This window comes from Aotus nancymaae, unplaced genomic scaffold (assembly GCF_030222135.1).
Source record: "Aotus nancymaae isolate 86718 unplaced genomic scaffold, 86718_ANA_hifiasm-v0.15.2.pri h1tg000059l, whole genome shotgun sequence".
NCBI lineage: Eukaryota > Metazoa > Chordata > Mammalia > Primates > Aotidae > Aotus > Aotus nancymaae.
This window is the reverse complement of record NW_026988473.1, coordinates 5,262,955-5,284,280: the sequence shown is the minus strand read 5'-3', so window position 1 is coordinate 5,284,280 and position 21,326 is coordinate 5,262,955. Positions and strand designations below refer to the sequence as shown.

Sequence of the window (21,326 nt, the reverse complement as noted above, 5' to 3'; positions counted from 1 at the left end):
CCAAGCCCTGCCCCCGGCAGACCCAGAAAAACAGAAAATAGAAATGAAAAATTCCTTGGCCTGGAAGCAGAAAGTCAGTTGGAGATTCCGGGAGCCTTCTGGCAGGTCCAGGAGGTTTGACCTTCTGCTGTAAGCAAAGCCTAGGGGTGTCCATGACCAGCAAAGGGCAGGGAAGAAGAAAAAACGTGAAAGCATATGGACAGAGGAAGGAGAAGGAACGGAAGTGCTTCCTGGACACCCTGGATTCCGGCAGCCACCTCCAGCCCAGAGATTTTCAAAGCAAAGCCGAGGACCGGTATGGCACAATCAGCTGGGGACTTCCTTTAAACCTTACACTCCTGGGCTCAGCCCACCCTGCAGCAGAGGCTTGAGAAACTGCGTTCTAGCCAGTACTCCCACGGCTTCTGCCACATGCTAGGGTTTGCAAACCCCAACACGGCAACACGCTTCACTCCACAGGCCAGAAACCAGGAGCCAGAGAGGGGAGGCCACCACATCTCAGGGCCAGGCCACCCCCGACAGCACGGTGCTTGCTCAAACCAGGAATGGGGTGCAATTCCTTGCACATAAGATTCAGCCTTCGGGTTGCTTTGGACTGGGGGTCTATCCAACGAGCCCCTCTCCCGTGGCCTCCTGTGCTTTAAATTGGGTTGGTTCTACACCTCCCCAGTCCCTCTCTTTTTGCTATTTTAAGATTCATAATGATTTCCTGCCTAGAGAGGCTGAGGAAGGAAGGAGCCCCAGCTTTGAAGCTCAGGCCTAGAATCCGACTCCCAGCTTCCTGGCTGCCCTCCATCCTGGCCAAGTTCCCCAAGCCCTCGGGGAGGTTCTCGGAAGTTCAGGGTCCGGACACCTACCCACACCTCACCCACACTTCCAGCACTCCTCAGACTGCTCTCCAGAACTGACTCAGCCACTTCCCTCTCGCACTCTGGGAGGTGACTTCGGGCTGGCCCTCATTCTGACCCAAATCCTGAATTCTAGCTTTTAGCCGGGATTTGATCCATGACAGGCTGAAGGCCGCACCACTGCTGCCCGGGGCATCGGAGAAAGCTCAGGCCGTGGCGTCTGGCTCCGATCGGGACTGTGGCGCGTGACCTTGGGCAAGCTGCCTGCCCTCTCTGAGCCTCAGTTTCCTTGTTTGAGGGAATTGCACCATTTCCTCCTGGGCTGTGGTAAGGAGGGAAGGAAGGGGTGCAGCCACGGGGTAGGGCTGGCTTCACCCCACCTCGCCTGGAGCCTGGAAGCAAGGCTGGCCTCAGATGCTGGGTCACAGCGTCGTGATTCTGCACACTTCCCCAACTGCCCACCTGCTCAGCTCTGGGCCCACGAGGGGCTTCAAAGAGATGCCAGGAAATGGTAGCCATGGTTTCCACTGGGGGAGCTTACTGTCTAATAATGGCAACCCAAAACCTCGGAATAGAAGCTTCCCGAAATAGTGAGTCTGCAAGCTGGTCTCCCCGGCACTGCCTGGTAGGAGGTTCGCATCAGGAAAGAAAAGAGCACAGGCTCGGGCCCTCCTGCCAGCTCGTGCCCACCCCACATCCTCCCCCACACCCACCCGCACCATCTCCCCAGCTAGGGAAGGCCCTTCCCAGGCCCCACATCTGGCCTCAGAGCCTTGAACGACTTTCAGGAGGGATGAAGTTTAGGCCGATCGTTTCCTGATTTAAAGGGCCTTGCATAGAAGGTTCTAAAGATTTAAGAATGAGATCAGCTGGCCAGCGGGGAGTGGCTGAGGCCTCGGTCCTGAGACGTGAACTGCCTTCCTCACTCAGAAGCCCACACTGAGATTAAACTTTAACCAACTCAGTGAGGCATCAGCCCCGTTGATATTTCTTCCACAACTGTAATTCAGTAACATCAAAGCACCCTGTCTTTTTCAATAGACTCTTCCTGGCTTTCACTTTTGGTGCTGCAGAACTCAGGATGAGGCTCAGCCCTCCCTGGTCCCCACTTGGTGGGCAGCTCAGATGCCCCAGGCAGCCCGGGCACCTCGACCTTTGTCCTCATCACCCCTCCGCAGAGCGCTGGGGCATTCGCAGCTACTCCTGGAAACAGGATAAGGAGGAGTTTCCCCAAGGCATTGCAGGGCTGCTCGGGACTGACTCAACTGGTTATTGGACAGTGCCCGCCCCCAACCCCGCCGAGGGGCAGGAGGGCAGAAGGTCTTGGTGGCCCTGGATCCTGTGGCCAATCGGTTCCAAACAGCAGTTAGGTCAGCAGCGAGCTCACCCGAGGCAGCTCCATCCATGGAGTTCTCAGAGCTTTTAGAGCAAGCTGGAGGTGCCGGTCTCTTCCAGACCCTGCTGCTGCTCACCTTCATCCTCCCCTGCTTCATGATATCCTTCCATGTGCTCCTGGAGAACTTCTCAGCCTCTGTCCCAGGCCACCGATGCTGGACACAATTGCTGGACAATGGCTCTGTGGTCCCCGCAAACATAACCCCCGAGGCTCTTCTGACCATCTCCATCCCACCAGGCCCCAACTGGGAGCCCGATCAGTGCCGCCGCTTCCGCCAGCCACAGTGGCAGCTCGTGGACCCCAACGCCACGACCTCCAGCTGGAACGAGGCCGACACAGAGCCGTGTGTGGATGGCTGGGTCTATGACCGCAGCACCTTCACGTCCACCATCGTGATGAAGGTAGGGCCTCCCCCAGAGCCAATCGAGTCCAGCACCACGGAGGTCAGGGCCATGGATCACAGTGGGTCGGACTCAAAGGTCCCGTCCTGGGAGGGATCCACCTCCCCAGGCCCCGCTCACTCTCGGGCCTCTCAGCCCCTTGTCAGCCACACACAGGGGAGTGGGCGGCAGGGATCAGTCTACAGACCAGGCCAGCCCAGGCTCCTGGAAGTGCGGGGGGCACCTGGGTGGGCATCTCTGAATGCTGGCACCTGGACCCTCACCAGCCTCACCTGGTCCCGGCCCTGCTGACGCATCAGCTGTGACTTCAGGCAACTCAGCTGCAGGGGTGAATCAGAGGTAAGGGGGGCTCTGGCTGAACTGACCCCACAGGCTTCTTGCTGAGACAGGCCAGGGTGACCTGGCATCACCCTAGAGGTGGTGGAGGATGAGGAACCTGATGGGATGTCAAGGCTGGGGGCAGAGAGGGTTCTTGCTAAACTGATTCAGCAGGGTTCTTTGCTAAAACTGATTTTGCAAGGAAATGTCCATATGGGCCCAGGATAAGGCTCAGGAGCCTGCGTAAAGTTTGGTCAAGGAAAGACTTTTGGTCACCCCACGCCCATTTCCTGATCCATGATGATGGCCCAGACTCAGATCGGGGCTCTGGTTCCAGGGTGAGCAGGGAGCCTTCGAGAAGCATCCATCCCACTGGTGAATTCGCTCCATCGACATTTAACCCCTCCTAGCAGCAGAGCCAGCCCTCGCCCTGCACCTGCCAAGTGGCAGACACATTTCCAAACGTGTCCCAGCTGCCACAGCCTTGCCACCATCTCGTGGGGTGGGTCCTATGACTGCCGGGATTGAATCAGGCTCCAGGACACTCTAGCTGTGTGTCCTGGGACAGCCCCTTAACCTCTCTGTGTTTCTGTTTTCTCTGTTATTAAGTGAGGACTGTCATAGGACCCACCCCCAGATGGTGGCACCACGGATCAGAAACAGGCTTGGGGTGACCAAAAGCCTTTCCTTGACCAAACTTTACGCAGGCTCCTGAGCCTTCTCCTGGGCCCATATGGACATTTCCTTGCAAAATCCAGTTTTAGCAAAGAACCCTGCTGAATCAGTTTAGCAAGAACCCTCTCTTCCCCCAGCCTTGATATCCCATCAGGTTCCTCATTCTCCATTACTCCTAGGGTGATGCCAGCTCACCCTGGCCTGTCTCAGCAAGAAGCCTGTGGGATCAGTTCAGCCAGAGCCCCCTCACCCCTGATTTCCTCCCGCGGCTGAATTGCCTGGAGTCATGGCTGATGCGTCAGTAGGACCGGGCGAGGCTGGCGAGTGTCCAGGGGCCAGCATTCAGAGGTGCCCGCCCAGGTGCCCCCTCACTTGCGGGAGCCTGGGCTGGCCCCGTCCGTGAACTAATCCCTGCTGCCTACTCCCCTTTGTCCCCATCAGTGAGCATGAGGGACAAAAGCAAGGTCGCAGGGGCGAGGAGGGGCCGCCTCCTTCAGGCCGGTGGTGGGGGATGGCCTTTCCAAAGACGCTACATTGACAATGAGACTCGGATGGCAAGAGCAGGAATCTGTGAAGGTCAGGAGCCCCACAGAGCAAAGGTCATGCAGAGAAGCATGTCTGGGATTTGAAGGAGCAGCACGAGGCCCAGTGTGGCTGGGCACGGGTGCTGAGGGGGCAGAAGCGGGTGTGGGAGCAAGCTTTGGAGCTGCGATTTTCTTTTTCTTTTTTTTTTTTTTTTTTTTTTGAGACGGAGTTTCGCTCTTGATACCCAGGCTGGAGTGCAATGGCACGATCTCGGCTCACCGCAATCTCCGCCTCCTGGGTTCAGGCAATTCTCCTGCCTCAGCCTCCTGAGTAGCTGGGATTACAGGCACGCGCCACCGTGCCCAGCTAATTTTTTGTATTAGTAGAGACGGGGTTTCACCATGTTGACCAGGATGGTCTCGATCTCTTGACCTCGTGATCCACCCGCCTCGGCCTCCCAAAGTGCTGGGATTACAGGCTTGAGCCACCGCGCCCGGCCCTTTTTCTTTTTTTTTTAAAGTCTCGCTCTGTCACCCAGGCTGGAGTTCAGTGGTGAAATACGACTGACTGCAGCCTCTAACTTCTGGGCTCAAATGATCCTCTTGGCTCAGCCTCCCCCGTAGCTGGGACTATAGGCGCACACCATCACGCCCAGCTAATTTTTTTGTTTTTTGAGACTGAGTCTTGCTCTATTCCCCAGGATGGAGTGCAATGGCACAATCTCAGCTCACTGCAACCTCCGCCTCCTGGGTTCAAACAATTCTCTCTCCTCAGCCTCCCAAATAGCTGGGACTACAGGGGTGCACCACCATGCCCAGCTAATTTTTGTATTTTTAGTAGAGAAGGGGTTTCATCATGGTCAGGCTGGTTTCGAACTCCTGATCTCAGGTGATCTGCCCGCCTCGGCCTCCCAAAGTGCTGGGATTACAGGTGTGAGCCACTGTGAGCACGGAAGTGATCTGGTCTGACTTGCATTTCCAAGAGGTCACTTTGCAGGGTAGAGAAGCTCTGTGAGGGGATGGGGCCCCCACCACTGAAGGCTACTGTAGTTGCCCGGGTGGGAGGGGGAAAGAGAGAGGTGGGGGGAGCTGTTGGGCCTCAGTGGAGGATGGACTTGGGGGCAGGTGTGGGGTGTTCAAGCAATGGGTGACCAGTCCTGGGATGTGATGGCTCACGCCTGTAATCCCAGCACTTTGGGAGGCCGAGGCAGGTGGATCACGAGGTCAGGAGTTCAACACCAACCTGGCCAATATGGTGAAACCCCATCTCTACTGAAAATACAAAAATTAGCTGGGTGTGGTGGTGCACGCCTGTAGCCAGTTATTTGGGAGGCTGAGGCAGGAGAATTGCTTGAACTCGGGAGCAGAAGTTGCTGCAAGCCAAGATCGAGCCACTGCACTCCAGCCTGGTGACAGAGAGAGATTCCGTCTCAAAAAAAAAAAAAAAAAAACGGTGAACGGTGCTGAGCTCTCTCCAGTCAACCTCACCGCCGAGAGGGCCAGCTCAGGGCCCCACCTCTAGAGAAGAGGATAGGGCAGTGGCTCCCTGACGTCCACCCGGCCAGCTCTCAGCAGAGGTGGAAGCCAAGCCTGTGGACTCACCCCTGCCAGCCGATCCCTGCCCCTGCCCACCTTGCCTGCCACCCCCACTGCCACCACTGCCAGATACTGCCAGACACAGCACATGCTGCTGCCAAACTTCTTTTTACCAATAGATTGTTCATTTTCCTGCCACTTCTGCCCCTTCAAGGCCCTGCTGCCCGTTAGAGTCCACCTTCTGCATGACTGCGTGGCTGGACCTGTAATGTGGCCTCCACAAAGCTGCCAGATGCAGAGCCCGGTTGCATTCTGTCCTGCAGGGCTTCCCAGGGGGTGCTGCAGCCCAGTGGCCAGCAGGCCCCTTCTACCTCTATGACCTGGCAGTGGGAGTCCAGGGTGGCCGGCATGCGTGGCTGGCCCCTCAGCCGTGCCCAGCCCTGCGATTCCACGCCCCGAGCTGAGCCGCTGCTGCCTCCTCTTGCAGTGGGACCTGGTGTGCAGCTCGCAGGGCCTGAAGCCTCTGAGCCAGTCCATCTTCATGTCTGGAATCCTGGTGGGCTCCTTCATCTGGGGGCTCCTCTCCCACCGGTGAGTGCCTCCACTCCTCCCAGCCCCCAACTCCCTCAAAACAGAGTGGAAGACCTCGGGGGGCAGAAGGTTCGGAAATGTCAGACCAACAGCCCATCCCCACCTCCACCTCCCTCCTGCCACCTCTGTTTCTTCCCTCCTCTGGCCATCCCCCGCAACCCACAGACTGTTCCGGGTCCCCACCTCAGTGAGGCCCTCCAGACCCTGGCCTGGTTCCCCTTACAGGGAGGCCACCCCAGGCCACCCCGCCACCCCTCCCTCTTCCACACTCTGGCCAGATGGTTACGGGCCTCCTCCATGTGGCTGTATCGGACCCTGTGCTACAGAGCCGTCCTGACTCCCCATTCTCTGACTCTGTCCTTTGTCCCCAGGTCTCGAGGCCTTCCCAGAAGCCTCATGTGGGCCAAGCACTGGCTAGGTGCAAGGGGTGCCTCCAGCAGAGATGGCGGATGGGGCGGTAGGGAGGTGGGGACAAGTTCCTGCTCGCCCCCAGCTTGCAGCCAAGTGGGGCTCAGTATACAGGTCACCCCCGAACATGAGGCTGGAGCTGGCTAGGGGAACAGGGCACAGGTGATGGGCATACCAGGGCCGGCCGGCACAACTGGAAATGTCTCACACCAGGCGACACTGAAGCTCAGGCCTGCTGGCAGGAAGAAGCGTCTCTTTGACATACTTTCTTCTCTTGGCTTCCAGAACATCCTCACTCCTGGTTTTCCTTCCACCTCCCAGGAAGCTGTTCCCACTTCCCCTCCTCCTGCTCCCCCTCCTCCTACACCCACTCCTCCTGCTCCCCCTCCTCCCGCTGCCCCTCCTCCCACTGCCCCTCCTCCTGCTCCCCCTCCTCCTGCTCCCCCTCCTCCCACTGCCCCTCCTCCCACTGCCCCTCCTCCTGCTCCCCCTCCTCCTGCTCCCCCTCCTCCCACTGCCCCTCCTCCCACTGCCCCTCCTCCTGCTCCCCCTCCTCCCGCTGCCCCTCCTCCTGCTCCCCCTCCTCCCACTGCCCCTCCTCCCACTGCCCCTCCTCCCGCTGCCCCTCCTCCTGCTCCCCCTCCTCCCGCTGCCCCTCCTCCCTTTCTTCCTGTTCTGAAAGCTGAGCTGCTGATTTCTCGAGAGCACAGCCCTCCGCCCCGTGGACCCTGCTGCACCTGTGTTGTCCTCGACCCCTTTTCCTCACCCCACACTCAGCCCAGGCCCTTCTCTGTCACAGCGTCCCATTGCCGGAGCCCCATCTCCTCTCAGCAGGCGGGCTTCGGCCTCTCGCGGGTGTCCTCTGCAGTGGCCGTCCACGCTGCCACAGCACTAGTGACTTTGCAAAATCTTGGAGGTTGATCCGGTCGATAAAACCTGGCTTGAAATCCTCCGAGGGCCCCACTGCACTGAGGACAGTCCCTTCCTGCCCACCTCCTGCCCTGCGCTGGACTTCCCCCCACCCCCAGCTCCACCGGCCTCCTCCTGGAGCCCCTCACCAGGCTGCAGAGCGCCTCAGTGACTGCACTTCACCCAGAACCTCCTGCCCACGCTGCCTGGTGCCCACGCTCGGGCCACAGCTCAATGCACTTCCTCAGAGAGGCCTTCCCAGGCCACGGAGCCAGAGACTCCCGCCTGCCCCAGAAATGACTGTCCCACCCCGCCTTGCTCCCTCATCACAGTGCCTGGCTCTGACCATGCCCGGCTGGCTCAAGGCTTGCTGATTGTCCACGTCCCCACGGACGCACAGGGACCCGGGGACTGGGACCTGGGGACTGTGCCCCAGAGCCCACCTCCGCACCATGGCAGACACGCAGTCATTATTTCTCAAATGGAGGACTGCCTTCCCACTCCCTGCTGCCTCCACCCTCCCGGCAGCAGCGCGGGGGTCTACCTGTGTCTGAATCTCAGCCTTGTCTTAGAAGGTGGATCTCTTCCCTTCTCTGAGCCTCAGTTTCCCCCCGGCAGTGGGGAGTCACCATGCAGTTGTCATGAGGATGAAGCGATTGTGCTTGCTCCTGGGTGCTGCTCAGACAGGTGTGGCCAAGGTCCGCCTCACATCTCTGTTCTGAGCAGCACCGGCTTGAGTGGAGCTAAACGCAGTCTGCAGTTCAGGCTCAGCCAGCCTGGAGGCCACAGCAGCCCAGGGCACTCAGGCAGGGCGGAGGGCTCTGCGCGCTCCCCGTCCCCGAGAGCTCCCCTTCACAGCTTACAGTGGGGAGCAGCAGCTGGCCAGGTCTCCGCCTCTCCACTCCCCGGCCCCTTCCCAGTGTCTTGATTCTCATAGCAGCCCTGTGAGGCATGTCCTTATGGATGCCCTTGTGTGACAGATGGGGAAACTGAGGCTCAGAGATGTCGAGTCACACACCCAGGGTCACCCAGTAAGGGAAGGAAGTGCCTTTTTTATGTATTTATTAGAGACAGAGTCTCATTCTGTTGTCCAATGATCATACCTCACTGCAGCCTCGAACTCCTGGGCACAAGCCATCCTCCCCCTCAGCCTCCCAAGTAGCTGGGACCACAGACGCCTGGCTATTTTATTTATTTATTTTGTAGAGACTGAGGTCTCACTATGTTGCACAGGCTGGTCTCAAACTCCTGGCCTCAAGTGATCCTCCAGCCTCAGCCTCCCAAAGTGCTGGGATTACAGGCATAAGCTACCGTGCCTGGCCCCAAACTCCTTTCTTAAACATGAGGCTAAACTGCCCCCTCCCGTGGCAGGGTACCTGCCACTTTTATAACAAAAGCACTCTGAGTGTGCCCCTAAACCTTCCAAGAAGAAGGAGCTGCCTGCAGGAGATCCCCCAGCTTCGCTGAACTTCCAGAAGGCAGGCACCTACCCACATATCCACCTCCTCAGGGGCCCCTCTCCAGCCCTGCATGCTTCTCTCCTGTGACAGGCTTGGGCGGAAGCCGATGCTGAGCTGGTCCTGCCTGCAGACGGCCGTGGCGGGCACCGGCACCACCTTCGCCCCAACGCTCCTCATCTACTGCGGACTGCGGTTCGTGACCGCTTTTGGGATTGCTGGCATCTTCCTGAGTGCACTGGGACTGAGTGAGTTCCCGGCTCAGCGCACTCCTGCCGTGGGGGCGGGGGGGGGGGCGGGCAGGAGCGAATGGGGCTCGGGCCACCCAGGAGGCCTCACCTGCACGTGTCTGCATCCTTCAGTGGTGGAGTGGACCACGACCAGCAGGAGGGCGGTCACCCTGACCGTGTTGGCATGCTCCTCCAGCGCAGGCCAGGCAGCCCTGGGTGGTGTGGCCTTCGCCCTGCGGGACTGGCAGACCCTCCAGCTGGCAGTATCAGTGCCCTTCTTTGCCATCTTCCTGATATCCTGGTCAGTACAATGTGGGACCTTTCCTTGGGAGACCCAGGGTGTGGGGGGGTCCCCTCACTTTCACCTCCCTGGCTGGTGGTAGGTTCAGAGCCGTGGAGGGCCACAGAAGGGCAGTGGCATGAGCGGGGCCCTCGCTGGGCAGAGACACGAGATTCACAGTTCTAGGCTGAGCGTTGCAGCCCAACGTCCATGGCTCCCGTCCAGCCCAGACAGGCGATGATAGGCTGGCGCAGCATTGGCTCAAATGGTGATTTTAAAAATACATTTGTGCCGGGCGCGGTGGCTAACGCCTGTAATCCCAACACTTTGGGAGGCTGAGGTGGGTGGATCACCTGAGGCTGGGAGTTTGAGACCAGACTGACCAGCATGGAAAAACCCCATCTCTAGTAAAAATAGAAAATCAGCTGCATGTGGTGGTGCGTGCCTGTAGTCCCAGCTACTCGGAAGGCTGAGGCAGGAGAATTGCTTGAAGCCAGGAGGCAGAGGTTGCAGTGAGCTGAGATGGCGCCATTGCACTCCAGACTGGGCAACAAAAGCAAAACTCCATCTCAAAAAAAATTATACACACACACACACACACACACACACACTCAAACATACAACTAGTTGCTAACATTTAAGAATCAGAAGATTTTTTTTTTAAACAAAAACAGTATTTTTACCTTCCTTGGGAAAACTGGAAGATGCAGAGGCACTGGGTGGAACTTTGGCCACAGTGGAAGCAGCGCTCGCGCGGTCCCCCAGGCCCCACCACCGCCTCCCCTGCGCCGAGGCTGTGGGCATCATCCTTCCCCAACGCTTACCCCAGCCCCCACCCACCAGCTTCACTCCTTACATACAGTGGGGACCAACGTTGGATATGAAAATAGATCGTTGCCATTGTAATTTTAGGGGCTGCAGAAATCCCAGTCTGGAAAGCCCTCCTTGGGTTGGCACTGAGGAAGGAGATGCAGACAGGCGCAGAGGATCCTAGGTGCTGGAGACACACAAGTGAACAAAACAGACAAAAGCCACTGATCCCACGCAGCTTACGTTCCACAAACAGATCAATACGTGAGGAGGAAGGCCATCACATGATTACAATAATTAGGCCATCCCCACCGCAGCGATCAGGAGTGCACCAGGTGCGGTTCATCACATCATGTGCATATTAACACATTTTCTAATAAGGAAGATAATGTGATTACCGCCACATTCAAATGAAGGACTGAGGCCCAGAAAGGTGAAGTCACTCACCCAAAGTTACCCACAGTTGGTGAATGCCAGAGGCAGGATTGGAACCCAGGCGGGCTAACTCTTCACCACTATGGCAAACTGTCTCCAGAAGTCCTTCTTAGCTTCCCTGCAAACAGGGCTGAGAGCCAGTGGGCGGGGCAGCTCCTGTGCCTTCCACCAGGAAAATGCTTCTCCTGGCCCATCTGCCCCTGAGGTTAGCAAGAAGCAGACTGGTTTTATAAGATCACCTGGTCCTGCCTGAGAATGTTTAAACATGCTTTTTAAAAAAAGAAAAAAAAAAAACAGGCCAGGCACGGTGGCTCATGCCTGTAATCCCAGCACTTTGGGAGGCCGAGGTGGGCAGATCATGAGGTCAGGAGATCGAGACCATCCCAGCTAACATGATGAAACCCCATCTCTATTAAAAAGACAAAAAATTAGCCAGGCATGGTGGCAAGCGCCTGTAGTCCCAGTTACTCAAGAGACTGAAGCAGGAGAATCGCTTGAACCCAGGAGGCGGAGGTTGCAGTGAGCTGAGATCATGCCACTGCACTCCAGCCTGGGTGACAGAGCAGGGTTCTGTCTCAAAAAAAAAAAAAAAAAAAACAGCACCAAGTGACCCTTCTATCCTAGAAATGGACCCAGAATCACTGGTGAGGCGGTTAGCTCTAGGGCCGCCTGTGCCCTGGCTGTGTGCAGGGCTCAGGTGGGCAGGCTCCCGGCAGCCAGTCGAGCCAGATGAAGGTGGCTCACTCGGGAAGGTGGGTGGCCAGGCATTGGGACTCAGCTTTATTCTGAAACCTTCAGGGACTGCCAGGCTCCTGGCTGGGCAGCAGCGGTACAGAAGCATCTGCCTCGTCACTCATCTCAGCTGGAGGGTCTGTACCACTGCCCCTTTCCACGCCCCCCCCCCCGGGGAAAGCCCAGTGTGCACTCCCAGCGATACATCTGCCTTGTTACAGGTGGCTGCCAGAATCCGCCCGGTGGCTGATTATTAAGGGCAAACCAGACCAAGCGCTTCAGGAACTCAGAAAGGTGGCCAGGATAAATGGCCACAAGGAAGCCAAGAACCTGACCATAGAGGTGAGATGTTGCTGTTTGCAAGACTTGACCTGGGACAGGAATTATCCACTGATGGATAATCCACGTGTCCTCTAACATCAACACCACCCACTCCAGTACCACCCCCACTCCACAGCCACAAGCACCACCCCCAGCATCTCCACAGACACCACCAATGCCCCATCACCACTTCCATATCCCCATCACCTTCACCACCAACACCCCATCACCAACATCCACACCCCCATCACCTTCACCACCAACACCCCATCACCACTTCCACGCCTCCATCACCTTCACTAAACCTTCATTGGTGATGGTATCAGCATTGCTGATACCATCACCACCAGCACCACCACCATCCACACCCCCATCACCTTCACCACCATCATCCCGTCACCACCTCCACACTCCATCACCACCAACACCACCACCGTCCACACCCCCATCACCTTCACCACCATCACCCCATCACCACCTCCACACCTCCATCATCACCAGCAATGCCAATACTATCACCACCGGCACCACCACCGTCCACGCCCCCATCACCTTCACCACCATCACCCCGTCACCACCATCACTAACCCCACAGCTACCATCTCTGCAGAACATCTCCACCACTTTCACCACCATTGCCACCATCAGTCACAGCAGCATCATTACCAACAGCACCCACACAGACACCTCCATCACCCACCACCTCCACCCATGCAGAGCACACACCCACCTCATGGGGCTTCTCCGTGTGTCTTGGGAAACAGAATGCTTATTTGAAGGTAGCTGTTTTGAGGAAGCAGGTTCTGCCAGAGATTAAAGTGAAGATGGGGCAGGAGGATCAGGGAAGGCTTCCAGAAGGAGGCAAGCTAGAGCTGAGAGGGCCAGAGCTGGACTAAACCTGCAGAAGAGCCGGGACCTGGAGAGAAACTTTTCTGCCCTCTCCCAGCCACGTCCCCTGGGGATCCGGCTTCCGAGGCCCAGGACAGGCTCCCCTGTCACTCTGGCCACTTGGCCACTGCTCTCTGGCACGGGGGTGGGGTGGGGCCACTGCCCTACCATTCACGGTGCCCCCATTCTCCCCGGAAGGTGCTGATGTCCAGCATGGAGGAGGAGGTGGCCTCTGCCAAGGAGCCACAGTCAGGGCTGGACTTGTTCCGCGTGCCCATGCTCCGCAAGAGGAGCTGCCCCGCACTGGTGACGAGGTACGCAGTCCTGGCAGCCCTTCCCGAGGCAGGGCTGGGACAGGCAGGAGGCGGGGTGTCCGGGTAAAACAGCACCTGCAGACCTCGCCAGGTGCATTTCTGTCTGGACAGGATGCAGGCAGCCTCAGGATAATGCACAGAGAGGGTGGGAGTGGGGGGGACGGGGGGAGGGAGGGTCTGGAGGCCACCATCTGCAGGAAGCCGGAGGGAAAGGCGGGTCTAGGCTGGGGGTCGCAGGGTCCCAGGGAGGTCCCAAGACAGAGGCAGAGCGAGGGTACGCAGAGCGAGGGTACCCAGAGCCAGGGGACCAGCCATGTCCACGGAGGACCACTGTCGGTCAGCGCTAGAGACTTAGCCCTTTCCTAGAGAGCAGGCCCATGCTCCTAGAGGGTGAACGGCATTTGCTGACCCCTTGATGCAACCCCATGTCACAGATAGGGAAAGTGGAGCCCACAGGGGTAAGGAACAAGCCCAAGATGACAGAGCCGGCATTGGAACCATTGGACACCGGCGCTGTCCCCTCCCAGGTCCCACATGACTAGACCCTGGCCCACCCCGGGACCCAAGATCATCTGGGCCCAGGAAAACGCCCTTAAAACAAATTGGTGGTGAAGGTGATGGGGGCGTGGACAGTGGTGGTGCTGTTAGTGATGATGGTACCGGCATTGCTGGTGGTGATGGAGGTGTGGAGGTGGTGATGGGGTGTTGGTGGTGAAGGTGACATCCAAAGGAGCATATTAAAAAGCAAGGACCAGTCAAACGCAATAGCTCATGCCTGGAATCCCAGCACTTTGGGAGGCTGAGGCAGGAGGATCGCTTGAGCCCAGGAGTTCAAGACCAGCCTGGGTAATATAGTGAGATCCTCTCATCTCTACCAAAAATCAAAAAAACGAGGCAGGAGGATCACTGGAGCCCAGGAGATAGAGGCTGCACTGAGCTGAGATTGCACCACTGCTCTCCAGCCTGGGTGACAGAGCAAGACCCTGTCAAAAAAAAAAAAACCTAAGGACCAGGTTTGATTGGGACTTTTATCTTGAAATAAAACTAAGGCGGAAGAAAACGTTTCTTTTATGCTATATTCAACTACATATGGGTTATGACGGCAAATATTTGCTACATTTTAGAACAAAGATAGATCATGCCTTTTTTTTTTAACTTCAATTTTTTTCTGGTAGATCAGAAGCAGCGCCCTCCCTGCAAACACCTGGGGCCAGTTCTTAAAAAAAAAAACCTTCCAGGATCCCTCAGTTCTCCCTGGGGCCAGCTCTGCAAGCTTTGTTATTCAAATCAGAGGCTTTGAAGCGGGTGACCTTGTGGGTCTTCTTGCCTTGACTCGTTACCCATCGCTGCCCCTTTATCTGTCCAAGGCCGCTTTGAGCACCAGCCCAGTGACGCTCACGTCACTCGCATAAACTTCACCGAACACTGCGGCTTGTGCCCGAACTGCGATTTTACTCTGCGGTTTGGGGGCTGGTGCTGTCCGATGTTTATTGGATGATACAATGAGGCGACGCCTAAGGGGCCGGCTGGGAGGCGGGTCTGGACTGAGCTGGGAGGGGCATAGGCTTTAAACGCGGCTGAGAAGAATTTCACCTTGAACCGCTTGTGGATCCAAATCCCATCTCCAAACCTGGGGAGTTTAAATGCTGTAAATTCAGCTACTCGGAGGGGGGGGGAAGTGGGCATGATTGTCATCTTCCAAGACAAAGGAACTGGGATAGTGTGACTTGTTATCAGAATCAAAGCCAGAGAGGGCTAAGTCAGAAGTCAGGGGCAGCTCAGAGACCCTGAGATGGAGAAGGGGAGGGGAGATGCAGCCGCAGCCCGGACCCAGCCTGGACCTGGGGCCTTGGAAGCTGGGGCCCTTCTGGGTGGTCCCTCTGGCCCGCAGGAACAGGTCACAGGCTGCTGTCCCCAGAGGAGGGGCAGCACTTCCAGGGGCTGGGAGACAGGCTCTCCATCCTGAATTCGGTCTGGGCAGTGCAGCCCGGGGTCTCCCGAAAGACCCCGTCCTGTCATGATTCCCATCTTCCAAGACAAAGGAACAGGAACGGTGTGACTGGTTATCAGAATCAAAGCCGGAGAGTGATAGGCCAGAAGTGAGGGGCAGCTCAGAGACCCCAGAGGGCAGGCTTGGTCCCAGCCTGGAGAGGGCTGAGTCTCCCAGCCAGGGAGCCAGAGAGGCGACGCCCCAGCCCAGCGCTGCCCCTGACCCAAAGCCCACGTGTGAAGGGATGGGGGCGTGACCCTCCCTGCCCTTTCCTGGAAGAGCCTGACCCTGGGGTTGCATCCTGAGTTCGGCCCGCTTCTGGGACCGCTGGCTGAGACGAGCCCAGGGTGGGCCATGACCTCCCAGGCAGCTCCTGGTGGGAGGTGCTCTTGCTGTCGGGGCCCTCCCGCCGCAGGGCGGGGACCTGACTTCCAGCCTTGCCCGCAGCTTCTCTCTACTGATCTCCTTATACGGGCTGGTCTTCGACCTGCAGAGCCTGGGCCGTGACATCTTCCTCCTCCAGGTCCTCTTCGGGGCCATGGACATCCTGGGCCGGGCCACCACTGTCCTCTTGCTCAGTTTCCTTGGCCGTCGCACCATCCTGGCGGGGTTCCAGGTCATGGCCGGCCTCTGCATCCTGGCCAACACGCTGGTGCCGCCAGGTGAGGTGGGTGGGCTGGGGGGTAGGGACCAGGCCCTGCTTCCCCCACCCCACTGCTCTCAGCGTGGTGGGGGCACATCCCCCCACCCCCCGCCCAGCCCCAGGAGTGGCCTCTCTGTTTTCTTTCAGAATGAGGGAGGCTGTGAGGACCTGGAATCCCTCTCCGTGTCTCCTTGTATTGCTCAGGGTGGGAAACTAGGGGACAGGGACAAGGCCGCGTGTCCAGCGGTGGTGGCAGAGCCGAGAGGAAGGCGGGAGGGTGCCTCGCCACTGGCTGGGGAAGGCGTGAGTGAGGACAGAGGCTGCCGGGGCCCTGCGGGCAGCAGCCCAAGCTCTGAGCATGAGCAGCTATGGGGATGCCAACGAGGGCGAGCCCTCCCAACAGTGCAGGAGCCTCCTCAGAACCACGTGTGGGGGAGGCCAAAGGGGGCCAGACCTCTGCCTCCTGGCCAGGGCTTCTGCCATCCCCACACAGGCAGTCTGGGGGGCAGCAGGGAGGCTGCTGTGGGCTGGCTCCAGGGCACTCTCTCCCACAGCAAGAAGCACCCTGGGAACCTAGGAGCCGCAGGAGGCCCAGACCTGGCTGGTTTCTGCCTGTGCCCCTCGGGCCACCTCCACAATATCACTTCCTATGCTCCATCCCCCACCCTGGCCCTGGCAGCCCCGCACCAAGCCAGCAGGGCCGGGGACGTGTAGGGAGCCCGGGGACCCCTCTGCCCCAGGGTGTCTGGCCACACGCAGACTGGCCCCTGGGGACCCTCTGGGGCCAACCCCACTCTCACTCTCTTCCTGCACCCAGATCTGCAGACGCTGCGTGTGGTGTTGGCTGTGCTGGGAAAGGGATGTTTTGGGATAAGCCTAACCTGCCTCACCATCTACAGGGCTGAGCTCTTCCCAACCACCGTGCGGTAAGCTGGGCTGCAGGCCATGCCCCAGGGGCAGCAGGGCCATTCTGGGAGGGCAAAGAAGAGCCTGGCAGCCAGGGAATGGGCCTCCCAGGCAGCTGCTCCCCGCGAAGTTCTGGGCCCAGCCGGCAGCAGTACAGCAGAGCCCTAGGGACATCTGGGTCTGTGTTTTCACACCGTTGTGAGTCACAGAACCATCTGTCCGGGTGGAATCTTATAAGAACTCAGATAAGGAGACCAAGAGCTGCCCTGGCAGCAGTGGTGACCCTCAGCTCACCTCCTGCCATGCCTTCCCTGCCCCCAGAGAGCCCCAAGTCACCTCCTTGGAACCCAAGGGCATCACAAAACACAAATGGAAACCAGCGGTCTAGAGTCTGAGCCACCCCCACATTTGATATTTGGGTAAACTGAGGCTCGGGGTGAAGGACTGGCTTAGCAGAAGGGGAGGACTGACTCCAGCTCTCCAGACTTTCAGCCCGCTGTTCCTTCCACCACTCACTCACTCCTTTCTCCATTTTAAAATGTGTTGTTTGGACAAATATGTATTGATTTTGTTGATATCGTATGGAAAGCCTGAGCTGGGAGCTCGCTGGCCTACCGGGAGCATGGAGAAGCCCTTAAGGTACCCAAGAGCAGGGAAAATGAGGTAGGCCCTGGAGAATTTCCCTGAAACACTAGATGGGAAAATTTGGGCTCCATGGAAGAGGTGGCATTAGAGGAGGCCTTGAGGAGGGCAATTCCTCAGCCCAACTTTCCTTCTCCTGGCATCCATGGGCCCAGCCAACCTGTCTTGCTGCCACAGGGGCAGCTGTAACAGGGATCTGTGCCCTCCCCTTCACCCACAGGATGACAGCAGAGGGCCTTATGCAGGTGGTGGGCCGGCTGGGGGGTATGATGAGTCCCCTGATTCTGATGAGCCGCCAAGCCCTGCCGCTGCTGCCTCCTCTCTTCTATGGCGTTATCTCCATTGCTTCCAGCCTGGTTGTGCTGTTCTTCCTCCCGGAGACCCGGGGACTTCCGCTCCCTGACACTGTCCAGGACCTGGAGAGCCAGTGAGTGACCTGTGACCCTGGGCATTGGGTCGGACTCTTCCTGGGCCAGGATGGAGACAGGCCAGGGCCACCCAGGGCAGAGGCTCAAGGGTGTCAAGGCCTGTGTTTCTGAAACCATTTAATCTTTCCGACAATCCTGCCAGAAAGGTGCTATTACTATCCCCATACTATTACTAGGGTCAGAGAGAGAAAGTGACTTATCCAAACTCTCATGCGTAGAAAGTGATCATACCTCATGCAGGAAATGTAATTGTTGAAAGCCCAGGCTCGGCAGCCGGGTTGCCTGGGTTCCCCACCTGCCTGGGCAAGTGATTTAACCTCTGTCACCAAAACTGACTAAGGAAGATACAGATAGTCTCAACCGTCCTAGTGAAATTTTCCCCAAAGAATTTCAGTCCCGGACAGATCAACAGGTGAGTTCTTTCAAACCCTCGGAGAACAGATTGCAGCATCTCACATCCATTCTTTGAGAGGGAGAAACAAGGGAACACTCCCTAGCTGCATTTTATAGCCAGAACCACTTCTGTGGGCTTTAGCCTCCTCCTTTGTAAATGGATGTTAAAAAACAACAACAACAACAAAAAAAAAACACTACAGAACCCAGCTGGCCCACAGAGTTGTTTTCAGGTTTAAGGGAATTATTATTTGAAAGCACCTGGGAAAATGCCAGGCCTGCAGCAGGCGCTCTGGGCGTGTGGTTGTTGTGTCCTGGGTAAGTGTTCATGGGACCTCCTCAATTCTGATGGGAACAGAGGTCACAATGATAGCAACAATAATATCGAGCTCTTACTGTTTTATGTCATTTTATTTAATCAATAACAACCACACAAGGTGTTGTTACTGTCCGATTTCTTTGCCAAGGAAGCTGAGATGCAGAGGGTTACATAACTTGCCTCAGGACACCTGGTGAGGTCTGGAGACACTGGGGCTTCATTTTTTCTTTAACTTAATTGATTTTTGTTGTCTACCTACTGTGTTTCAGGCACTGTCCCACGCTTGGGTACACGGAACAGAGTAAAAATCCAATGTCATAGAGTTTATCCCCTGATAAGACTGGACCCCCATTCTGCCCCCAGCCCCGAGTGCATACCGGCTTCACCACACGGCACTGCTTTTCTCTGGATTATTCTAGGAAATCGACAGCAGCCCAGGGCAACCGGCAAGAGGCCGTCGCTGTGGAAAGTACCTGGTTCTAGAAATTCTGCCTACACGGAGTCCCTTTATTCAAAGACTCTTGAGCAAGGAGTTGCCTCTTCTCCAATCAGAGGGTGGAAGCAAGTTGGCCGACCCCACGGGCCTGGAGTGGCAGAGACCAGGCAGCCGTGGCCGAGTGGACAGCGTGGCCATCTGCTGTGGCTGGAGGCAGCTTCCATTGCTCACTCTTCTTCTCCCTGCCCTGATCAGATTCCCCACCTTACCCCAGCCCTACAGGAGCCTGTGCAGGCGGCCATGCCCGCCCAATAACAAGACGGATCCCCGCCCTTTCCCTGCCAGGCTCATGTCTCTATACCCTCACTCAGCCATGCCAGCTGGAGTCTGGGTTCCAATCTCACCCCATCATATACAGAGCCCTCGTCTGTGAAATGGGAATGATCACAGGACCCATCCCCCAAGACAGGTACCAGGGTGAACTGATCTTAGCACTGAGCAAATAAATGGGACCTGCTGAGAGAGCCGCCAGATACAGGTGTCCAGGTTGTGCACTGCCCCAAGGCATGCAGCCAAGGAGGCGTGTGGGGTCTGAAACTCGGCCCTGGCTACGATGGCCCCACCACCTACCCTAGCAAAGGCTATGTCCACTCCAAGAAAGGAGCTGTTTTAATCATTTTCTATTTACCATCAGTGAGGGAAGGCTTCCAGCCCTGTGGTTACAAGGATGGCCAAACATACCACCAAACACCAGCCAGACGAGATGCAGCAGGTTACCACACGCACGTGCTCAGAGCCCAGGAAGATGGCACTGTACGCCACGCGGGGCCTCATGGGGTAGGGGGTGCGCTGAGGATTCAAGTGAACAGCCAGGGCTGCGGGAAACCGGCTTTGGAGCACGGAGAGGATGGGGCGACTCCCGGCTTCTGTGGGAGGGTGTGATTGGCTTGTTTCATTTTGCTGCAGGCTGGCGAGAAACCTCACAAGCAGGATAAGAGGAACCATGCTTGGCCCCCTGGATGAGGGTTGTTTGGCCAGGGAGCCTCATCCACAGGGGCGGAGTGAAAGGGGAGAGGGGAGCTCACAAGCAGGTCCTCGGGGCCTTCCGGCTTTGCCAGGCGTCAAGGCAGCGCGTAACACTGAACCTTACCTTCAGGCTTTCAACCACGGGGCGGGTGGCCTTGTGCTGTTTGTTTTTCTGGAGGGGACACCTTTTCTTGACTCATGCACAGAACTCCCTCGCCCAGGCTGTGAAAACTCTGGGATGGTCGAGGCCGACTACCCATCTCAGAGGCAAGGAAGCAAAGGCACAGAGAGGTGGACTGGCCAGCTCACAGAAACACGGCCGGCTGCGGCCCCGATCCTAGCCCAGGGCTCTTTCTAGCACAGACTCCTGCCCTCGCCTCCACCCCTCCACGCCCCTCATATCTGCGGTCCTGCCACAAAGTTACCCCCATGCTCTTCCCTGGAGACGCCACTCATGGAAACCTCAGTCTCAGGCCTCTCGACTCACCTCTCACACCCTGTGTATGCCTGCCGGGTCAGTCACCGCCGCCTCCCCACAGCTCCCAAGTCTACCTGCTTCCCCTCGCTCTGGCTACACCCTGGTTCACGCCACAGTTGCAGCCCCAAACTGGTCCCTGATGTCCACACTGCCCTCTGCACAACAGCCACGATGCTGATTAAGAAACACAATTCAGCCTGGGCACGGTGGCTCACACCTGTAATCCCAGCACTCTGGGAGGTTGAGGCGGGCAGATCATGAGGTCAGGGGTTCAAGACCAGCCTGACCAACATGGAGAAACCCCATCTCTACTAAAAATACAAAAATTAGCTGAGTGTGGTGGCACATGCCTGTAATCCCAGCTACTCAGGAGGCTAAGGCAGGAGAATCACTTGAACCTGGGAGGCAGAGGCTGCAGTGAGCCGAAATCATGCTACTGCACTCTAGCCTGGGCAACAGAGTGAGACTCCATCTCAAAAAAAAAAAAAAAAAAAAAACAGAAAGAAAGAAACGCAATCCAAACCGAATCCCCTTCCTGCTGAAAGCCCCCCAGTGGCTCACCATACGGACCACACTTCTCCCCCTGTCTGGTCAGGCCGCCATGGACCCCCCGGCCTTTCCTCACACTTCAGTAAGTGTTAAAGGATTCAGATCATACAAAGAACGTTCTTGAACCGTTATATTAGAAATCTACTATGGAAAGAGATGTAAAAAACCTTTTCAAACTATACAACACACTTCTAAGTAACCCATGGGTCAAAGAAGGAATCTCAAAGGAAATGAGAAAATATTTTGAACTGAGTGCAAATGAAAAAATGACACATCAAAATTTGTGAGGTGAAGCTAAGGTAATGATTATGGGGAAATCGGTATCGTTAAATGCTTACATTAGAAAAGAAGAAAGTTCCAAATCAAACACCTCAGCTCCCACCTGGAAAGTAGCAAAAGAGGAGTTAATTAAACCTGTAGTAAGCAGAAGAAATAATACACAG

At 57.0% G+C, this 21,326-nt stretch overlaps 1 protein-coding gene across 3 annotated transcripts; it reads left to right on the top strand.

Annotated features, from left to right (window-relative positions):
- Window positions 1-1,685: 1,685 nt before the first annotated feature.
- SLC22A11 (solute carrier family 22 member 11) lies at window positions 1,686-20,845 on the top strand. Of its 3 annotated transcripts, none has more exons than XM_064364782.1 (10): window positions 1,686-2,645; window positions 6,186-6,289; window positions 9,157-9,311; window positions 9,426-9,594; window positions 11,772-11,892; window positions 12,958-13,073; window positions 15,511-15,725; window positions 16,524-16,632; window positions 17,607-17,681; window positions 18,814-20,845. In XM_064364782.1, exons 1-10 carry the CDS (start codon window positions 2,253-2,255, stop codon window positions 18,875-18,877), a joined length of 1,521 nt encoding a protein of 506 aa, XP_064220852.1. In that variant the 5' UTR covers window positions 1,686-2,252; the 3' UTR covers window positions 18,878-20,845. The 3 variants fall into 3 exon arrangements, with proteins under 3 accessions (XP_064220852.1, XP_064220851.1, XP_064220853.1); XM_064364781.1 differs by having other exon boundaries at window positions 17,475-17,681; XM_064364783.1 differs by lacking the exon at window positions 17,607-17,681.
- Window positions 20,846-21,326: the final 481 nt, after the last annotated feature.

Coding starts and splice junctions, on each gene's coding strand:
- SLC22A11 (XM_064364781.1), top strand. CDS start 2,253: ATGGAGTTCTCAGAGCTTTTAGAGCAAGCTGGAGGTGCCGGTCTCTTC. Junction 15,726..16,523: donor CAACACGCTGGTGCCGCCAG/GTGAGGTGGGTG, acceptor TCCTGCACCCAG/ATCTGCAGACGCTGCGTGTG. Junction 16,633..17,474: donor CTCTTCCCAACCACCGTGCG/GTAAGCTGGGCT, acceptor CTTCACCCACAG/GATGACAGCAGAGGGCCTTA.